Source organism: Talaromyces marneffei, chromosome 3 (genome assembly GCF_009556855.1).
Source record: "Talaromyces marneffei chromosome 3, complete sequence".
NCBI classification, from domain to species: domain Eukaryota; kingdom Fungi; phylum Ascomycota; class Eurotiomycetes; order Eurotiales; family Trichocomaceae; genus Talaromyces; species Talaromyces marneffei.
This window is the reverse complement of record NC_072350.1, coordinates 2,983,830-2,997,868: the sequence shown is the minus strand read 5'-3', so window position 1 is coordinate 2,997,868 and position 14,039 is coordinate 2,983,830. Positions and strand designations below refer to the sequence as shown.

The 14,039-nt window shown below is 47.4% G+C and overlaps 7 protein-coding genes across 7 annotated transcripts; 3 read left to right on the top strand and 4 right to left on the bottom strand.

The window, feature by feature from the left end:
* Positions 1-51: 51 nt before the first annotated feature.
* On the bottom strand, positions 52-942 carry EYB26_004828 (uncharacterized protein; the record flags this gene model as incomplete). The annotated part of the gene is made up of 1 exon (XM_054264119.1): positions 52-942. The coding sequence occupies one exon, from the start codon at positions 940-942 to the stop codon at positions 52-54; it is 891 nt and encodes a 296-aa protein (XP_054120094.1).
* Positions 943-1,870: 928 nt separating this feature from the next.
* On the bottom strand, positions 1,871-3,157 carry EYB26_004827 (uncharacterized protein; the record flags this gene model as incomplete). Its single annotated transcript, XM_054264118.1, has 1 exon — positions 1,871-3,157. One exon carries the CDS (start codon positions 3,155-3,157, stop codon positions 1,871-1,873), a length of 1,287 nt encoding a protein of 428 aa, XP_054120093.1.
* A 420-nt stretch (positions 3,158-3,577) lies between these two features.
* EYB26_004826 (uncharacterized protein) lies at positions 3,578-4,005 on the top strand (the record flags this gene model as incomplete). Its single annotated transcript, XM_054264117.1, has 3 exons — positions 3,578-3,605; positions 3,745-3,794; positions 3,862-4,005. The coding sequence occupies 3 exons, from the start codon at positions 3,578-3,580 to the stop codon at positions 4,003-4,005; spliced, it is 222 nt and encodes a 73-aa protein (XP_054120092.1).
* Positions 4,006-4,270: 265 nt separating this feature from the next.
* On the bottom strand, positions 4,271-6,173 carry EYB26_004825 (uncharacterized protein; the record flags this gene model as incomplete). The annotated part of the gene is made up of 3 exons (XM_054264116.1): positions 4,271-5,648; positions 5,706-5,868; positions 5,933-6,173. 3 exons carry the CDS (start codon positions 6,171-6,173, stop codon positions 4,271-4,273), a joined length of 1,782 nt encoding a protein of 593 aa, XP_054120091.1.
* Positions 6,174-7,703: 1,530 nt separating this feature from the next.
* On the bottom strand, positions 7,704-8,728 carry EYB26_004824 (uncharacterized protein; the record flags this gene model as incomplete). The annotated part of the gene is made up of 2 exons (XM_054264115.1): positions 7,704-8,454; positions 8,508-8,728. 2 exons carry the CDS (start codon positions 8,726-8,728, stop codon positions 7,704-7,706), a joined length of 972 nt encoding a protein of 323 aa, XP_054120090.1.
* Positions 8,729-9,711: 983 nt separating this feature from the next.
* EYB26_004823 (uncharacterized protein) lies at positions 9,712-10,828 on the top strand (the record flags this gene model as incomplete). The annotated part of the gene is made up of 2 exons (XM_054264114.1): positions 9,712-10,282; positions 10,344-10,828. 2 exons carry the CDS (start codon positions 9,712-9,714, stop codon positions 10,826-10,828), a joined length of 1,056 nt encoding a protein of 351 aa, XP_054120089.1.
* Positions 10,829-12,192: 1,364 nt separating this feature from the next.
* Positions 12,193-13,274, top strand: EYB26_004822 (uncharacterized protein; the record flags this gene model as incomplete). Its single annotated transcript, XM_054264113.1, has 3 exons — positions 12,193-12,212; positions 12,303-12,571; positions 12,664-13,274. The coding sequence occupies 3 exons, from the start codon at positions 12,193-12,195 to the stop codon at positions 13,272-13,274; spliced, it is 900 nt and encodes a 299-aa protein (XP_054120088.1).
* Between the last annotated feature and the right edge of the window lie 765 nt (positions 13,275-14,039).

Here is a 14,039-nt window from a genome sequence, read left to right as displayed (position 1 = left end):
TCAATCATTCTAAAAGTTGACCACAAGAACGAAATGAAACGAAGAAAAATATTACTGCTTCCACGACTTTCCGCAATTCAAACAAGTACAGAACAATGTCATCGGTTCATCAGCACTGCGCGTCTGGGCCTCGGTATAAGTAACCTTGCGCTGACCACATTTACCGCATTGCAGGCTTGAGCTGATACTTCGTTCGGCCTGCGCAACCATTGCCTTGTCCATATTCTCCTTTTGGATCTTCTGGTCCAGCGCCCTTCGCTCGTCAGACTTGAGTTCGTCGTGGGTCATGTTGACAAACTTGTCCGGCGTCACATCACCCGAAAGCACACGCTGTCGAAGTTGTGGATTTGACTTGTTCTTCAAGTTTTGGAAAAGACTTCGAATTTTGGTCTTGTATTGTTCTTTAGTTTCGGGCCCGAACGATGTGAACGCCGCAGCTTCTACAGCTATCGCCTTCGTCAACACGATCTTCGTAGACTCGGTAGACATAAACGATAATCCATCGTACATCAGACCAAGACAGCTATCGCGGGTCTTATTATTCGTGACGTTCGTATCGACACCATCCGCCTTCCACGACCGTTTTTCGGGTGGAACTGTCGATTTCAGAGCCTTCTCACTAGGTGTACTCACCGGCGCGGGCGACGCCGTGCCGGTTCGCGGTGTGCTAGAACGTTGCGGTGACCCATTTGACTTTTGCTTATTCACCTCGCTTCTCCATCTGGACACAATCTCGGACGATAGGCGCGCAACATCGGGTGCTTTGTGTTGTTTTAGTTTATTCACCACGATACCGATTCGAGTTGAGCGGAGGAGATCTTCTGTAGGTCGAACGCCCTTTTGGAGTTCCTTCAAGATGGTGATCAGGTTGGCTGGTGGCTCGCTGGATGTCGCGGCTTTGGTAAGAGCCTTGGCTTTGAATTCGATTTCTTTGGCGTCCATTTTGGAGGACCTGGCAAGAGTCGAGTTAGCGCGATGGATCTTTGTATGGGAATAGGTCCGTCTGTGTAATGATAGCAGCGACCCTCATTCTAGTCGCACAAGCATGGTGATGCGATGCGTCAAATCTCGAGCGCAAACAACACATGATTCGAGGTATACGTACCACTGATAACCCACTAACAATAATGAGAGTCGATGGCAATGGGGTTCAACCCAACAGGCAGATACGCAATAGCGCAATGAATCAAAGGTGGTGGAAGTGAGCAAACACTATACGACCAGTCCCGATGCTAGAAAGCTCATAAAATTTCGGATTGGCGGTAGACAAGCAACCAGCATCAATAAATAGCAGACAAAGTAGAAATAAAGAGACAAAAATGAAAGATAATAAACTGCAAAGTGATCCCGAAGTAAAGAGAGAAGCTGTTTTTTGCGACAAAAACACTTTGGGAAGTTGTCCGCTTGACCGCTCGGCAATTGATTTGATTGGCTGCCGCCTCTGGTAATTATCTACACCTCTTATACATATGCCTAGTTTAATTTATACAATGTGAGTTCTTTTTCTTGTTGGAATATTCTGGTATCTTGATTAAATGCTAAATAAAAGAATAAACATGAAGGACATCATGGGCTGAGGAAACGGTGGTGACGAGCAACAGCAACGATGGCCGGGGCATGATGGGTAGGTAGATCGAGTCGGCATGATCTATGTTTATTTACATTGACAATAAATGCAGGACAAAACAGCAATGCCTTTTATCAAATCTTTCATCCGTTCGGGTGAGGGGTTGCAGCGAAGATTCATGTAGGTGATCCAAACGAGTTGGAAGTGTGTAAGGGGGTGATACGGTATTTGCGCGATGCGTTATGCTTCCTTTAGAGTCATGCTTCTTGATGATGGAAATGCACAAGCACTGGCATGACAAAATTAGATGCCTGTCTTGCCAAGAGCCTCAGCCAGTGCATCCACATCCTCGTCCTTCTTCTGGCTGACTGGCTCATCCTCGGCACGGACAGTCTCCTTCAGTGTCTTCTCTGCCAAATGTGTTCGTATCTCCTCCGTCTCTTCTTCCTCTTCTTCCTCCTCTGCCTCTGCCTCTTCCTCTTCTTCCTCTTGCTCCTCCTCTTCTTCTTCCTCAAGTTCGTCGAGCTCATCAAGACCCCAAGTATCTTCGGGATCTTCATCAGTACCATGCTCCTCTTGTCTCTTCTCGAGCAGCACGCGCAGATCCTCAATATTTGAATCATCCTCCATGAACTTATTTCCATTCAGCTCGACTCGCTTCAAAGCTGGCAGAGAATTCTTGGCCGCAAACAATAATTGCTTGACACCCTCTGCATTAATGTCGTTAAATTGCAGACGCAACGTCTCAACCTTTTCATTTTTACCAGCCGCAAGAGCCTGCGCAACCTTGATCCCACCGCGGGCTGAAAGCAGACAATCTCCAACACCAAGTTCACGCAACGAAGCCCATCCCTGAACAACCTTGGCCAACGCACTGGATCCAAGTAAAGTGAAGGTATTATCCTGCAAATCCAGAACCTCCAGACCCGAAGCATGACTCAATCCGTCCTTCAAAAGCAGCGAAATGCCTTCCTGGCGAATACCATTCTGTGTCATCTTCACAGAGCGCATGCCCTTCGCATGCGCCTTGTAGGCCGCAGCCCAAGCCTCCATACTTCCGTTTTCGAGACGATTACGCCCACAGACAATCGACTCTAGAAGTGGGACGTCCTTGCCCTCGCTGCGCGCCTTCTCTTTTTGTGCTGCCAATTCCGTAAGTGCATCAGCGACAAGCACACCGGCCTTGGGACCCAATCCGTTATTGTTGAGAATCAAATGACGGAGCGGCACAGCCCGGGATAGGTAATCGACAAGTGGCGCTTGCGTATTGAGTCCAAACGCATTATCGGACAAGTTGATGGTATGCAGATTCGGAGCCTCCAACAACGCATTCAGCAACGCAGATAAGGCGGGGGGAATCTCGGAAAGAAGGCGCGATGTGAATATATCATCTAGATTAGCGACTTGTAAATTCTTCTGAGTTGCGAGGGCAGTTGCGAGACGTTCTGAGGCTGCGACACCGAGAGTATTGCCGCCGAGGTGGACTTCTGTGAAGGTTGTGTCTTCGAGGAGAGGTTTGGCATGGGTTTCGATGTCCTCGGCGGTATCGAGTTTGAGCCCTTTGCCGTCGAGAGAGAATATTTTGGCCATTTTAACTGTACTCGGTAGGAAACTTCTCTATAAGGATTTGTAAATAAACGGAATATAAGGGTAAAAAGGAAGCACGTCGACGAAGAAAAGGAGGAGGGGCTGTATTGTTTTTTATTTTTTCCCTTTGAAATCTTACTCGCCTTCGTCGTTTAAACCCCGCCAGGGCAAAAATAAGCTATAAATAGACTAACTTATTTGGGACTAGTGGAATCTGACCATTGATGATATCTCACCGCTTACCAAACCATACCAATTCTGCCATCGGAATCATTCGATTTCGAGATCTATATTACTAATTGCGTCTTTCGTCAAGTTCTTGTCTACAAAAACACAGCTGCAATTCTCCCTTGAAGGAATTTTCTCTATCGCCTTAATTGCATCAAAAGACACATACATACATACATACCTTCCATTACCAAAATGTCGAATTGGTTCTCAGGCTGGTTCGGTAAGTTCCTCTCGTACATTTCACAAACACTCCGCGGAGGACCTTTTCAAAGCTCAGTCTAAGCAATCTGTTCACGAGCGCGCGCTCTCTCTCTCTTCTCACTATCTAGACAATAGCTAACTACTTTCCTCTACCACAGGCTCCTCGAGCAGCGCAACAGCCGCCCCCAAACAAACCGAAAAACCCAAGGTCCGTCCCATCTCACCCACCCAAGAACGTCGACTATTGAGCTCTTTTACTAACGGAGAAATAATAGCCATGTTGCGTCTGCAAAGAAGAAAAGACCGCCCGCGACGACTGCATGCTTTTCTCCAAAGCCGATGATCCCGCGCAGACAGATTGCAAGCCGTTGGTTGAGCAGTACAAGGCTTGTATGGCTGGATATGGATTTAAGATCTGATTGTGCCTAAACGACAAGAAAGAAGAAAGAATTAGGATAGACTCATGTTAGATGAGACGAACACAGCATACATTAGCATTTGGGATACGTTCGAGTTCGCGGATACACACTCCTCTCTTAGAACGATTTATTTGGGTGTTCTGGGTTTAGTTTTGTATATATATGTACTATATTTTAGAAAGATGATTTGGACTTGACTGAATTGAAATGTGGTATCAAAGTAGAGTACAGGTAAAAAGATAATTGAATATATAGATAGAAAGACTTATTGAGTCTTCTTCTTCACATCCCCAGTCGGTTTCTCCTTCAATCTATACGCCTGCGCGATCAAATTGCCCGTCGTCCAGAGATACGCCAACGCAAATCCGCTCGCGCCAATAAGCACATTCAGTACAACCCACAGATCTGGTTTGTTGGCCGGCGGTTGCACGAATTCTTCGAGGATATGCCAGCCAATCATACTCAGGTAAAAGATTGTATGAATCAACACCGTAAGTCCACTCACGGAGGCCTCTTTGGTCGTGGTCGTGATATTTCGTGAGCGGAAGATCTCAATCGAAGTAGGGAACAGTCCCAACAGGTACGCCCATAGGAGAGTGATGACAAAATATGGGATACGGAGTTCTTCGCGTTTAAGTAAGGGGTAGATTGTCCATGCGCCGAGAACATTGGCCCAACCAACCCAGGCACGATTGACTTTGTTCAGGCCGCCGTCTCCAGTGAATAGAAGGGTCATAGGAAGTAAAGGTAATAAGACACTCTTTTCGTGGACTTGGAAAGAGAAGAGGAAAAAACCCCATGCGGAGCTGCTGAGCGCAAGTAAGAGGAATTGGGGGCGAGGATACCGGAAAATGACGATGCAAGGAATTGAGATTGATGCCAGAGTCGCGGCGAGGGATGCGCGCTGCAACAACGACGCGGGGAACCGGTGTAGTTTGTAGAATGTGTGGATAGCACACCAAGCATTTGCGACCTTGTCCTCGAACAATCCGCGCGCAAAGGGGAATATGCGATGGACAATCTGGCCGAGTTGGAGAAGTGGTGCATAATACCAAGCTTTCTCATCTAATTCAACAGGAAAATCTGCGATGAGGGCCGGTAACTGGCCGGGCAATGCGTTCCCATGAGTCCAGTCATTCAGCGATGCAACAATGAATGGTGCGAGTATGATTGCAAAAGCCGCCACTGTCGACAAAGCAATGAACAAGAACCGCCCAATCCGTATACGCGGGAAGATACAACTTCCCAGGAGAAACGAAAACATGATGGGCGCATAGTAAAGAGCCATCTGTTTAAAGGACAATGCCGCAACAAAGAATGCACATGCTAATGGTAGTCGAGCAGTCAGTATACTCTCAATGCTAGCCACCACAAGTCCCAACATGACAGTATTGTACTGGAAATGACCGTGGTCAACAAGAATATTTCCAGGCTGCATCAAGATAGCAACCATTGCTATTGAGGTTGACCACATCGGCACCCCAAGAAGACGACCGTAGCGACGTGCGAAAAGCACAACTGCGGGAATAAAGACAAGATATTCCGATACGATAACAGTGGCGCGCATGTAGAGCTTGAGAAGGGGATCCTCGATACCCCGCGATGCGTCGAGAGCGAAGAAGGCCGGATCAATCAGTGAGCCGCTGATAAGTATTAGCTATACCGTTTTATTATCAACGAAGTAGAGGTGAAGTTCATACATCTTCCCCAATAACCAGCTATGGTATGCCGTCAACGGCGGATAATCGAGCCCCCAGTACTGCAAGTCATAAAAGTACCATTTCGTGAGCGGCAGATGCATAGTCAACTCCATCCAATGTCTCTGAGCTTCAAAGTCGCCGTGTAAGGGAGGCACATTGAACCCTACAGCCCCCAAAAAAATCAGTCACGATTTCCCTTTCTCCAGCATTTCATGTGTAGTACACACCGGAATACCCCCACAAACTCACAGCCCACCGAAACAATCCCACCACCATAAGAATCAACGGAAGTATAACCCATTGCGAAGTTGCGCCGCGCGCAAACCACATGAACGAAACGAGTGGGAAAGCAGGAGCCGCATGCGGAGAGCCCGCGTCGAGGATCAAGTCATTATTGTTGGTGCCGGAGAAGGTTGTTGGTAGCTTCTTTTTTTGTCGGGGACGGTAGGAAGTTGGCGAGGGAGCCATGTTGGCAGGTCTATGAAAGAGAATCAATTGTAGGATTCCATGGGCCGACTCGTATTTAATGAATGTAACAATTGCAAGTCAAGTATTCACAATGATCAAATAATTGAAAGGAAGTTTTGTTCAGGTTCCTGGAGACCGAGACACGATAGCTTGAGGTGCGAACCGGGGACATCGCTGGACTCCGAGGGTTCGGTCTGCACTATGCCGGATTTGGGTCCGCTCAATATCAAGAAGTCGAACTACGACCTATGAGCACTGCAAATTATTTCTTCAACAGTGTGCAGGCTTCTGCTGCTAGATGGAGTAGGCTGAAATCTGAGTGCCTAGTTACATGCCCTTAGGTATATATGTAGCTCAGTGCTCTTTCACTTTGTAGACGAAGCAGCAAATCTCTCTGCCTCATTAGGTATCTAGATGATCCAATAGTAGAAGGTCTTACTCCAACTTGAGTACGTTGTGTGGTGCGACTGGACGATATATGGATATCCAGTGAATAGCATAAATAGAAGCGATAACTACATAGCATCTATGTTACTATGTAGCGTTGGTAACCCAAAGAACCCTGGTCTCAATGATTCTAAAAAAAACCACCATCTTTATATTGAAATGCAGCATTACCCCTCTGGCTAAATCAAAAATAAAATAGCGATATTAATATTTCAGGCTAAATGGTATTAATACTGTACATCTACCATTTTACTTGCGAGTACCATAGTTGATAAATCACTCATGATTTTGCTCAAATACCTACAGCTAGCACTGGCTTTCATCGAGCCTAAGTCGACTTCGGGCTCTTCCCTATACTTGGATATCCAGCAAAAGGTCTCCGCAACGAAAGCTCACTATATTACCTTGGAAAAGCATGAAAAATCAACTCAAATTAGCCCTTCTTTTCAGCACCGTCATTGCCTCGAATGCATCAACCGTCGTAACATGCAATCCTCCAACCTCGGTCTCCTTCTGTACCCAGGCTTGTGGTTGTTCCTGTCCAAATGGGAACAGCCTCTTTTGCTCAATAAATATAATTACATGCCCCGAATCAATGGAAGAAACGTGTGTTGAGATTTGTTTTTGTTCTGCGGATCCTACCCCTGAGCCGACTTTGATTATCCGCGAAGAGCCTATTTCAACGTCTTTCTGCGGTTGCCGCTGCGATGATGCGGGTTATAATGTTAATTGTCTTCTGAATGAAGGCACGTGCAGTCATGATGTAGTCCAAGCCTGTGAAGCGGCCTGTTTATGCCCAATAGACCAGATACGACACAGAATGAAGAAGGGCTGAGCAGGCAAAACGAGGAGGTGGTATTGATGCGTGTCGACGAGCACTAGTTGGTTTGCGAGGAGCAAAAGGATATCCCAGGATCATATGTAATGATACTGATATAGTCTAACTAGGGACCAACTATTGTATTGGGCCCAACTCATATCAAGAGGTTTGAACTACAATTGCACGGCGTACAAAGGAGATGTTTAAATCGTGGAAACATGCCTATTTGTTAAACGCTCATAGATGCACATATATGTAATGGTTCATCGTTGAAATCTAAGGACTCGACCATCAGGCCCAACACTAACGCCAAGATGCTCTCTTAAAAACGTAGTCGTCTCTTGCGACGGCGTAAACGCAGTACGCGGCCTGTTTCCCGTATTGTGTCTCCACTGATCACGTATCGTCTCGAATAAGCCCATATCTAATACCAGGGCTTCGCCGGATACGAATGTGTCAAGTGGGTGACCGTGTCTGGTCGCCGGACTGGAGCCATCTTCATCGGGTTCAGCCAACAAAGCCGTTCGTTCGAGACTCGAATCCTGCGGTTCTTCGGATGGTTCATCGTTGCTCGTTTCATTTCGTAAAACACCTCGCTCCTCAGCATCATGATCCTGTTCAGGATTTGTATCATTCTCCATCCCTGTTGGAGTGACCTGAGACCCGTTCGGAGTAGACTTGCGATTTACATCCGTCCGGACCCGTTCTAATATCAGGCCCAACATAACCAGATGTATCAACATAATGAGAAAGTCGAATATCACGAGCCGAATCCGCGACACTGGAGCTTTCTGCCCCACGAAATCGATAAACAGACCGCCATGGAGATAACCCCGTGTCTCTTCGCCGGCACTCGGATGGATGGCGAGTATATGTAGGAACGCGCACAGAAAATTACTGCCAAATATGGCGCCAATGTACGGTTGACTTCTCGTAGGCTCGAAGGGAGGCGCTTTCGGCGTGAAGAATATAAGCTGTATAATAACACGTAACGCAAATAAGAAAAAGGTACAACTATGACGGTTAGCATCGAGTCAATCAAGCGGAGCGGCATCGACGGAACATACTCCATATAATACAAAGCAGCAAGCTCGCAGTATATAACGATGTCGAGCTCGCGCAGTAACCGATCAATCAAAGCAATCTTCGCCTTCCGTTGCGCCTTTTGCCTCAGATCCTGCTGGGCGGGTGTTAAGGGTTGCTCGAGATCATCGAAATCAGCCACATCCGGGATGCCAGAGACATCAGCGAAGTGCTCGGCATCCCTGAAGGCATCCGGCGTGGTCATAGGGGGGTCATGAGGCAGTTCCAGTCGACGTCACAGCTTTTGGTGGATGAATGTGTCAACCGTCGGACAGGGCGGCGAGGGTACACAAGTGCGGTTGACGTGGGGGTGGAATAAGGTCTTCGGCAGGGATGCAAAATAGGAAACGAAATTAAGAGAAATGTATGGAGTTAAAGTCAATACAAGCCGTGTGAGCACTAAGCATACACCAGACGTCGTTCGTTGGTTGAGGCTCTCCTGTTCCGTCGTTGGCAATTCCTAAATACGTATGTACCGAATTCCCACTTTCACGTTGCGGCTCGGCGGCCCAACTGCCAATTCCCCACGGACTATCGTCGGTCCGGCCTATCTCTAGCCAATCTCGTATTCTACATGTACTACATGTTAGTATGGAGTAACGTGGTTGTATCGCTGCTTTGCTTTTTGGACATGGGAGGAAACTATATTCCAACCTGAGCGCGGATAATTCGCTGGCTCTACCGACTCTACTCTGGTAACTCTGGTTCTGCCAACTTCCCGTATTTCGTAAGACATTTCATTTCGTAAGACTGGTGGTATTCCGTGTGTGGACTCTGTGGAGCACTAAAACAATACGCCTAAACCACTAGTCCCTTAGGGGGTGTATCAACCTGCAACTCTACGACTCTCGTGCATCGGGATAGCCCGCCAAGGTCCCCTCTTCTAGCTTTACAGTGTAACCACCTCTCCGATTGATCCAGAATCTCTTTCTTTTCCTCATCACCCCGGCTGCAAGGTTTCCTACACTTCTACGCTCCTCTAGGAGCAGTTACAAGTGTAAGGTTACTGATATTGCTGATTACCATGCTCACATGTCCCCGTCGCCTAATTTTCAGACGGCGCCGTATGTGTCTCAGCATTGAAATCGCAGCAAACGTGTTCAGCGCTCGGCGATAGAGGCGGAGGAAGGGACACAGCGAGTGGGAGAAAACGAATGAAAGAATTAAAACAGAAGGAAAGATAAAGCAATGAAGCCGATTTCCAGAACCAATATTCTAAAGGCAGCGCTCGCCTTCTCACTCCCGATATTGTCCGCGGCCGTCGATTACTGCACATTCGATAATAGCAATTGCATCGACGGCCTAGCCCAGGTTTCCGTCTCGTTCAAATTTGACGCTATTTCACCCGTGCCACTACTTTTTTACTACGGATTCGATGCCGGCTGGGGTTCTCCCTCCAACAATGACTCGTGTGCAGTGAAGGTGGGATACTGGCTACAATATGATAGAGGGCTACTCACGGAGTTTAATTCGAATATCCGCGGCATCAATTGGACAACGGAAGTGGCATTACGTATCGGGAATTTAGGCGGTTATGTCGGCGGTGCCAATAACGGCTGTAATGGCGTTTGGGGACATTCTTGCTCGGAAAATTTGAAAACTTTCTTGCGGTCGTCGTTGTTTAATCTGAGTACTTCGGGACAACCCTATGATTTCCCGCTGGATACGGTACTTCAGCCATTGACGACCGGTAGTCCAGGTCCTTTTATTGACGGCTGCCCGGCTACTCTATTTGCATTGAATCAAATTCCCACCTATGGTATGGCTTTCTCTTCCTCCTTTCTACTTAGTGCCAAAGCAAACGCTTACATCCGGTTTAGTTGTCGTCAATGCCACAACTGCAGACAGCAATAACTCCCGGGAAGCCATAAATGTTGCCGAGCCAGGTAATCCTAGTTCCCCATGGCGGACATGGTACATTCCCGGTGTGACCGCAATGGGACAGGCTCAAGAGGTCGCCGTCGGCATTATAGCACGTACGCCGAATCACGGCTCAAAACCGCTCAATAGTCCGAACGATATTCAGCTTGAACTGGTTTGTGCGAGAGCACCAAGACAAGGTCCCCGTCGTCCACCCAATGACGGCGATCGTGACATCGATAATAAGCCCACTCAAGGATACGCTCGCGGTATTATCAAGACATATGCTTTTGACGAGGATGACTTTCTATATGACGTCGAAGCCGATAATGACGGAGATGAAGCCGGTGCAGATGTTGAAGATGAGGAATACTATGCCGACGATGACTCGGTGACAGGGACCTATGTGGATGTCCTGAAAGCAGTACAACAGTTCTCTAGGTGAGAACCATGTCGTCTTCTATCTTTCTATTACATATCTTTTCACAACGTTTCATGTTTTGAAAACATCATGCGTGTACATAATTCATTTCTAGGCGCGGGCGGCGTTTGGACAAATATTATTTCGATTTTCTGTCTTCGATCTATTGACATTGACTGCCACAACGCCTTGAGAGCAACAGAGCGTACTTGCCCACCTTCCTAATCGGTAATTGACAAACGAACGGATTCTTCGTGGCACGTGGTTACCTCCTCCCATTCTCATGTCTTTCTCCCTCGTCCTGCTTCTTCTTCTCTTTCTTACTCCAGGAACAGAATCATTTGACATAAAGTCTTCTTCCGTGGTGATTCGGAGGCGGGTGGCGCCTCGCCCCACGCTTATCCCACTACCTCCTTTCCAGGTCCCTGAGAGAGACTGCGTTTGTATTCCGTCTCTCAGTTGCCTGTACCAGTCAACCGTTAGGATCAAGACTTTCGGACTTTCGGTGACAGGCCAAAGGACGAACGCAACTCCGTCATCGGCGCCCATCACTATGTTTGGGCTGACCGACAAGCTCGGCGAGGTCGAGGAAGATACCAAAATCTATTTCGCAACTAGATGGGATCGACGTTTCACACAATTGGAATCACCTGATTCCACCCAGAAACAGCCAGGTGCCATTGCCATAGTGATACAGCAGGCTGCAGCAATGGCTAGCTCTAGCCGGTGACACAACATGAACTTCTTGGGGTATGTCGGCTACCTGCATAAATCGTCGATATAGACGAACAGAGTTTCATCTGGACTATCAACCTAATTAATCGTGACAACAATACCCGAGGCGCTTCAAGCATCGGTGCTAGCACCCCTCATCCAAACTCAGTACATTTTTCTTCTTTACTTGTGCGGGCGCAATTATTTTCCATCTGGACTCTTCAAAGCCACGAGAGGCACCGGGAACAGCAATAGGAGCATGGAGGGTTCGTGGTTTGATATAGGCATATTTCGATCAAACTTTCTTTGTCTCGACACATTTTTTCTTGGTTATCGATGGCGCAGAATTTTCTGGATTGGGCCACGCTGCAGAAGCAAGGACACCCCTGGACGATTTGATGTCTTAGCGTAAGCAAGGGATGGGGTTATCTGGGTGTAAGCCTCGGTTACACCCCCCGGCTCTACTCACTACAACAGTCATCCTCAACATTCTGGACTATCTGTCATGAGCGCAACTTAATATCATGAGTCATGACAAATATGGTGATTGATCGGTTGATTGATACGGCCGATGAACTACATGTCTGTCATCCATACTAATTCTACCTGAATAGTTTCCTATCTAGGGTATCACAGCCTGTGGTATCCAGGGGTGTGTCTCCGGGGTCTATATCATGGACCTTGTACTACCTACGTACGAACAGATGCTGCCCACTTAATCCCATGATATCTCTTATGTTCTTGATTTATTTCCATCCTGGATGCTCATCTGTTAATCAAATAGGATGGAGTCAACCGAAGAAAGCCATGAAGGCAAGGTTTATACCCGGATTCGAGACAACAGCGACGACGATATTGAAGAGCCCTTTTTGTATGACACCAATATCGACAAACGAGTCAAGCATGGCAGGATCATCCGATCACCAGTATGGGCGGTGATGACACTCATCTTAGCTGTGATATTATTAGTTGAGAATATCTATTTGCTCCGGACAGTCAAATCAGCAATGAGGAATACTGGGACATATGAGACGGGGTTTGATACAGAGCTTGGTACGCTTTCTGTGGAAACAATGACATTTCTTGCCCATGACATGATTGGCAATGCTATTTCTATAATTTTTACTAATCTCATCTCCCCATAGAAGAGATGAAGTCATCCATCAAACTACACCAGAAACGCTACACCAGCGCCATCCGGGACCACCCTAACGGCACCCTATACATGGCCTTCAACACCTCCGAACCACAATATGTTGGCCCCCCCTCCCCTGAAATCGACGAAGCCTGGAACTCTCTTCTCAAGGGACGCTACATCCACTTCACCACCAACGAAACTACCTGGCTCAACTCTGACCCCGACCTGCCCACGCTCGAACAACTCCCTTCCTACGGCTCCTCAATCCCCACAACAGGGTCTTACGGTGGCCCCGATATGCTACACAGTCTGCACTGCATAAACGCTCTCCGCAAACATATCGATATGGATTATTATCATAATACAGATATGGCGTGGTTACCGGAGGAGTATAGGAGGATGCATATTGATCATTGTCTGGAGCAGTTGAGGCAGGCGACGCTGTGTCATGGGGACATGACGCCTGTCACGCTCAAGGCAATTTGGATGGATAGGCCGCAGTGGGTGGCGTTGGGGCAGACGGAGAGAGTGCATATGTGCCGAGATGGGATGGCGTTGAGGGAGGCGACTTGGAACACGGGAGAGGAAGTTGGGAGGATTTCGTTTAGAGAGATGTAATATACCTTGTTCTATAGGCTTGCTCATGGACTTCCTACTGGTTGCTCTAGTTTAAACTTGGTTTTAACAAAAATCACTCTGAAGTTAACAAGATCTAAAGTATCATGGATGCTAGCAAGCATAAGTTGACATTTCCTTGTTGTCCGCTTGACCCCAAGCCTATGCGACCATGACTGAAGCATCATACTAGTGTCAAAGAAAGCTTAGACAGATTCGTATTATTCCACCATCAATGATAGCCTGAAATAATCCATCAAAATCAATCAACTTCAACGCTCAAATGTGAACATACGATGTCGATTACCCTTTTGGGACATCCAGCAGAAACTGAGCACTTTAATTGGCTTATTATGTTTCAAGCCAATCACAGCTCACATCTTGTCTCCACATACCACTCATCTCTTCTCTGATTGGCTGATAAATAGGTTATGAGCGTCATGACGGGTATGCTGTTGGACAATAATAATCAGAGTCCTGCTTCCGCTTTTTGCTCTTTCAAAACCTCCCTACCATCATCATTCATCTCTAATTGCTCCTCATTCAGACAATCAGCTACTGTCCTGGCCTGATCCAACTACACAACTCACGCCATTTTCACGACAGCCAGCCCGCCGGTCTCGCTTTCTAGTGGTACCGGAGTAAGCTCAACAACCCCACCACGGTGGCTCTCTACGCTGTGGGGGAAAGAAGCTCGGCTCGTCCAATACGTATCCGACCGGCGACATCCCCAACCTCGTTAGCCTGGCTTGCTGGCACTTCCTTGGA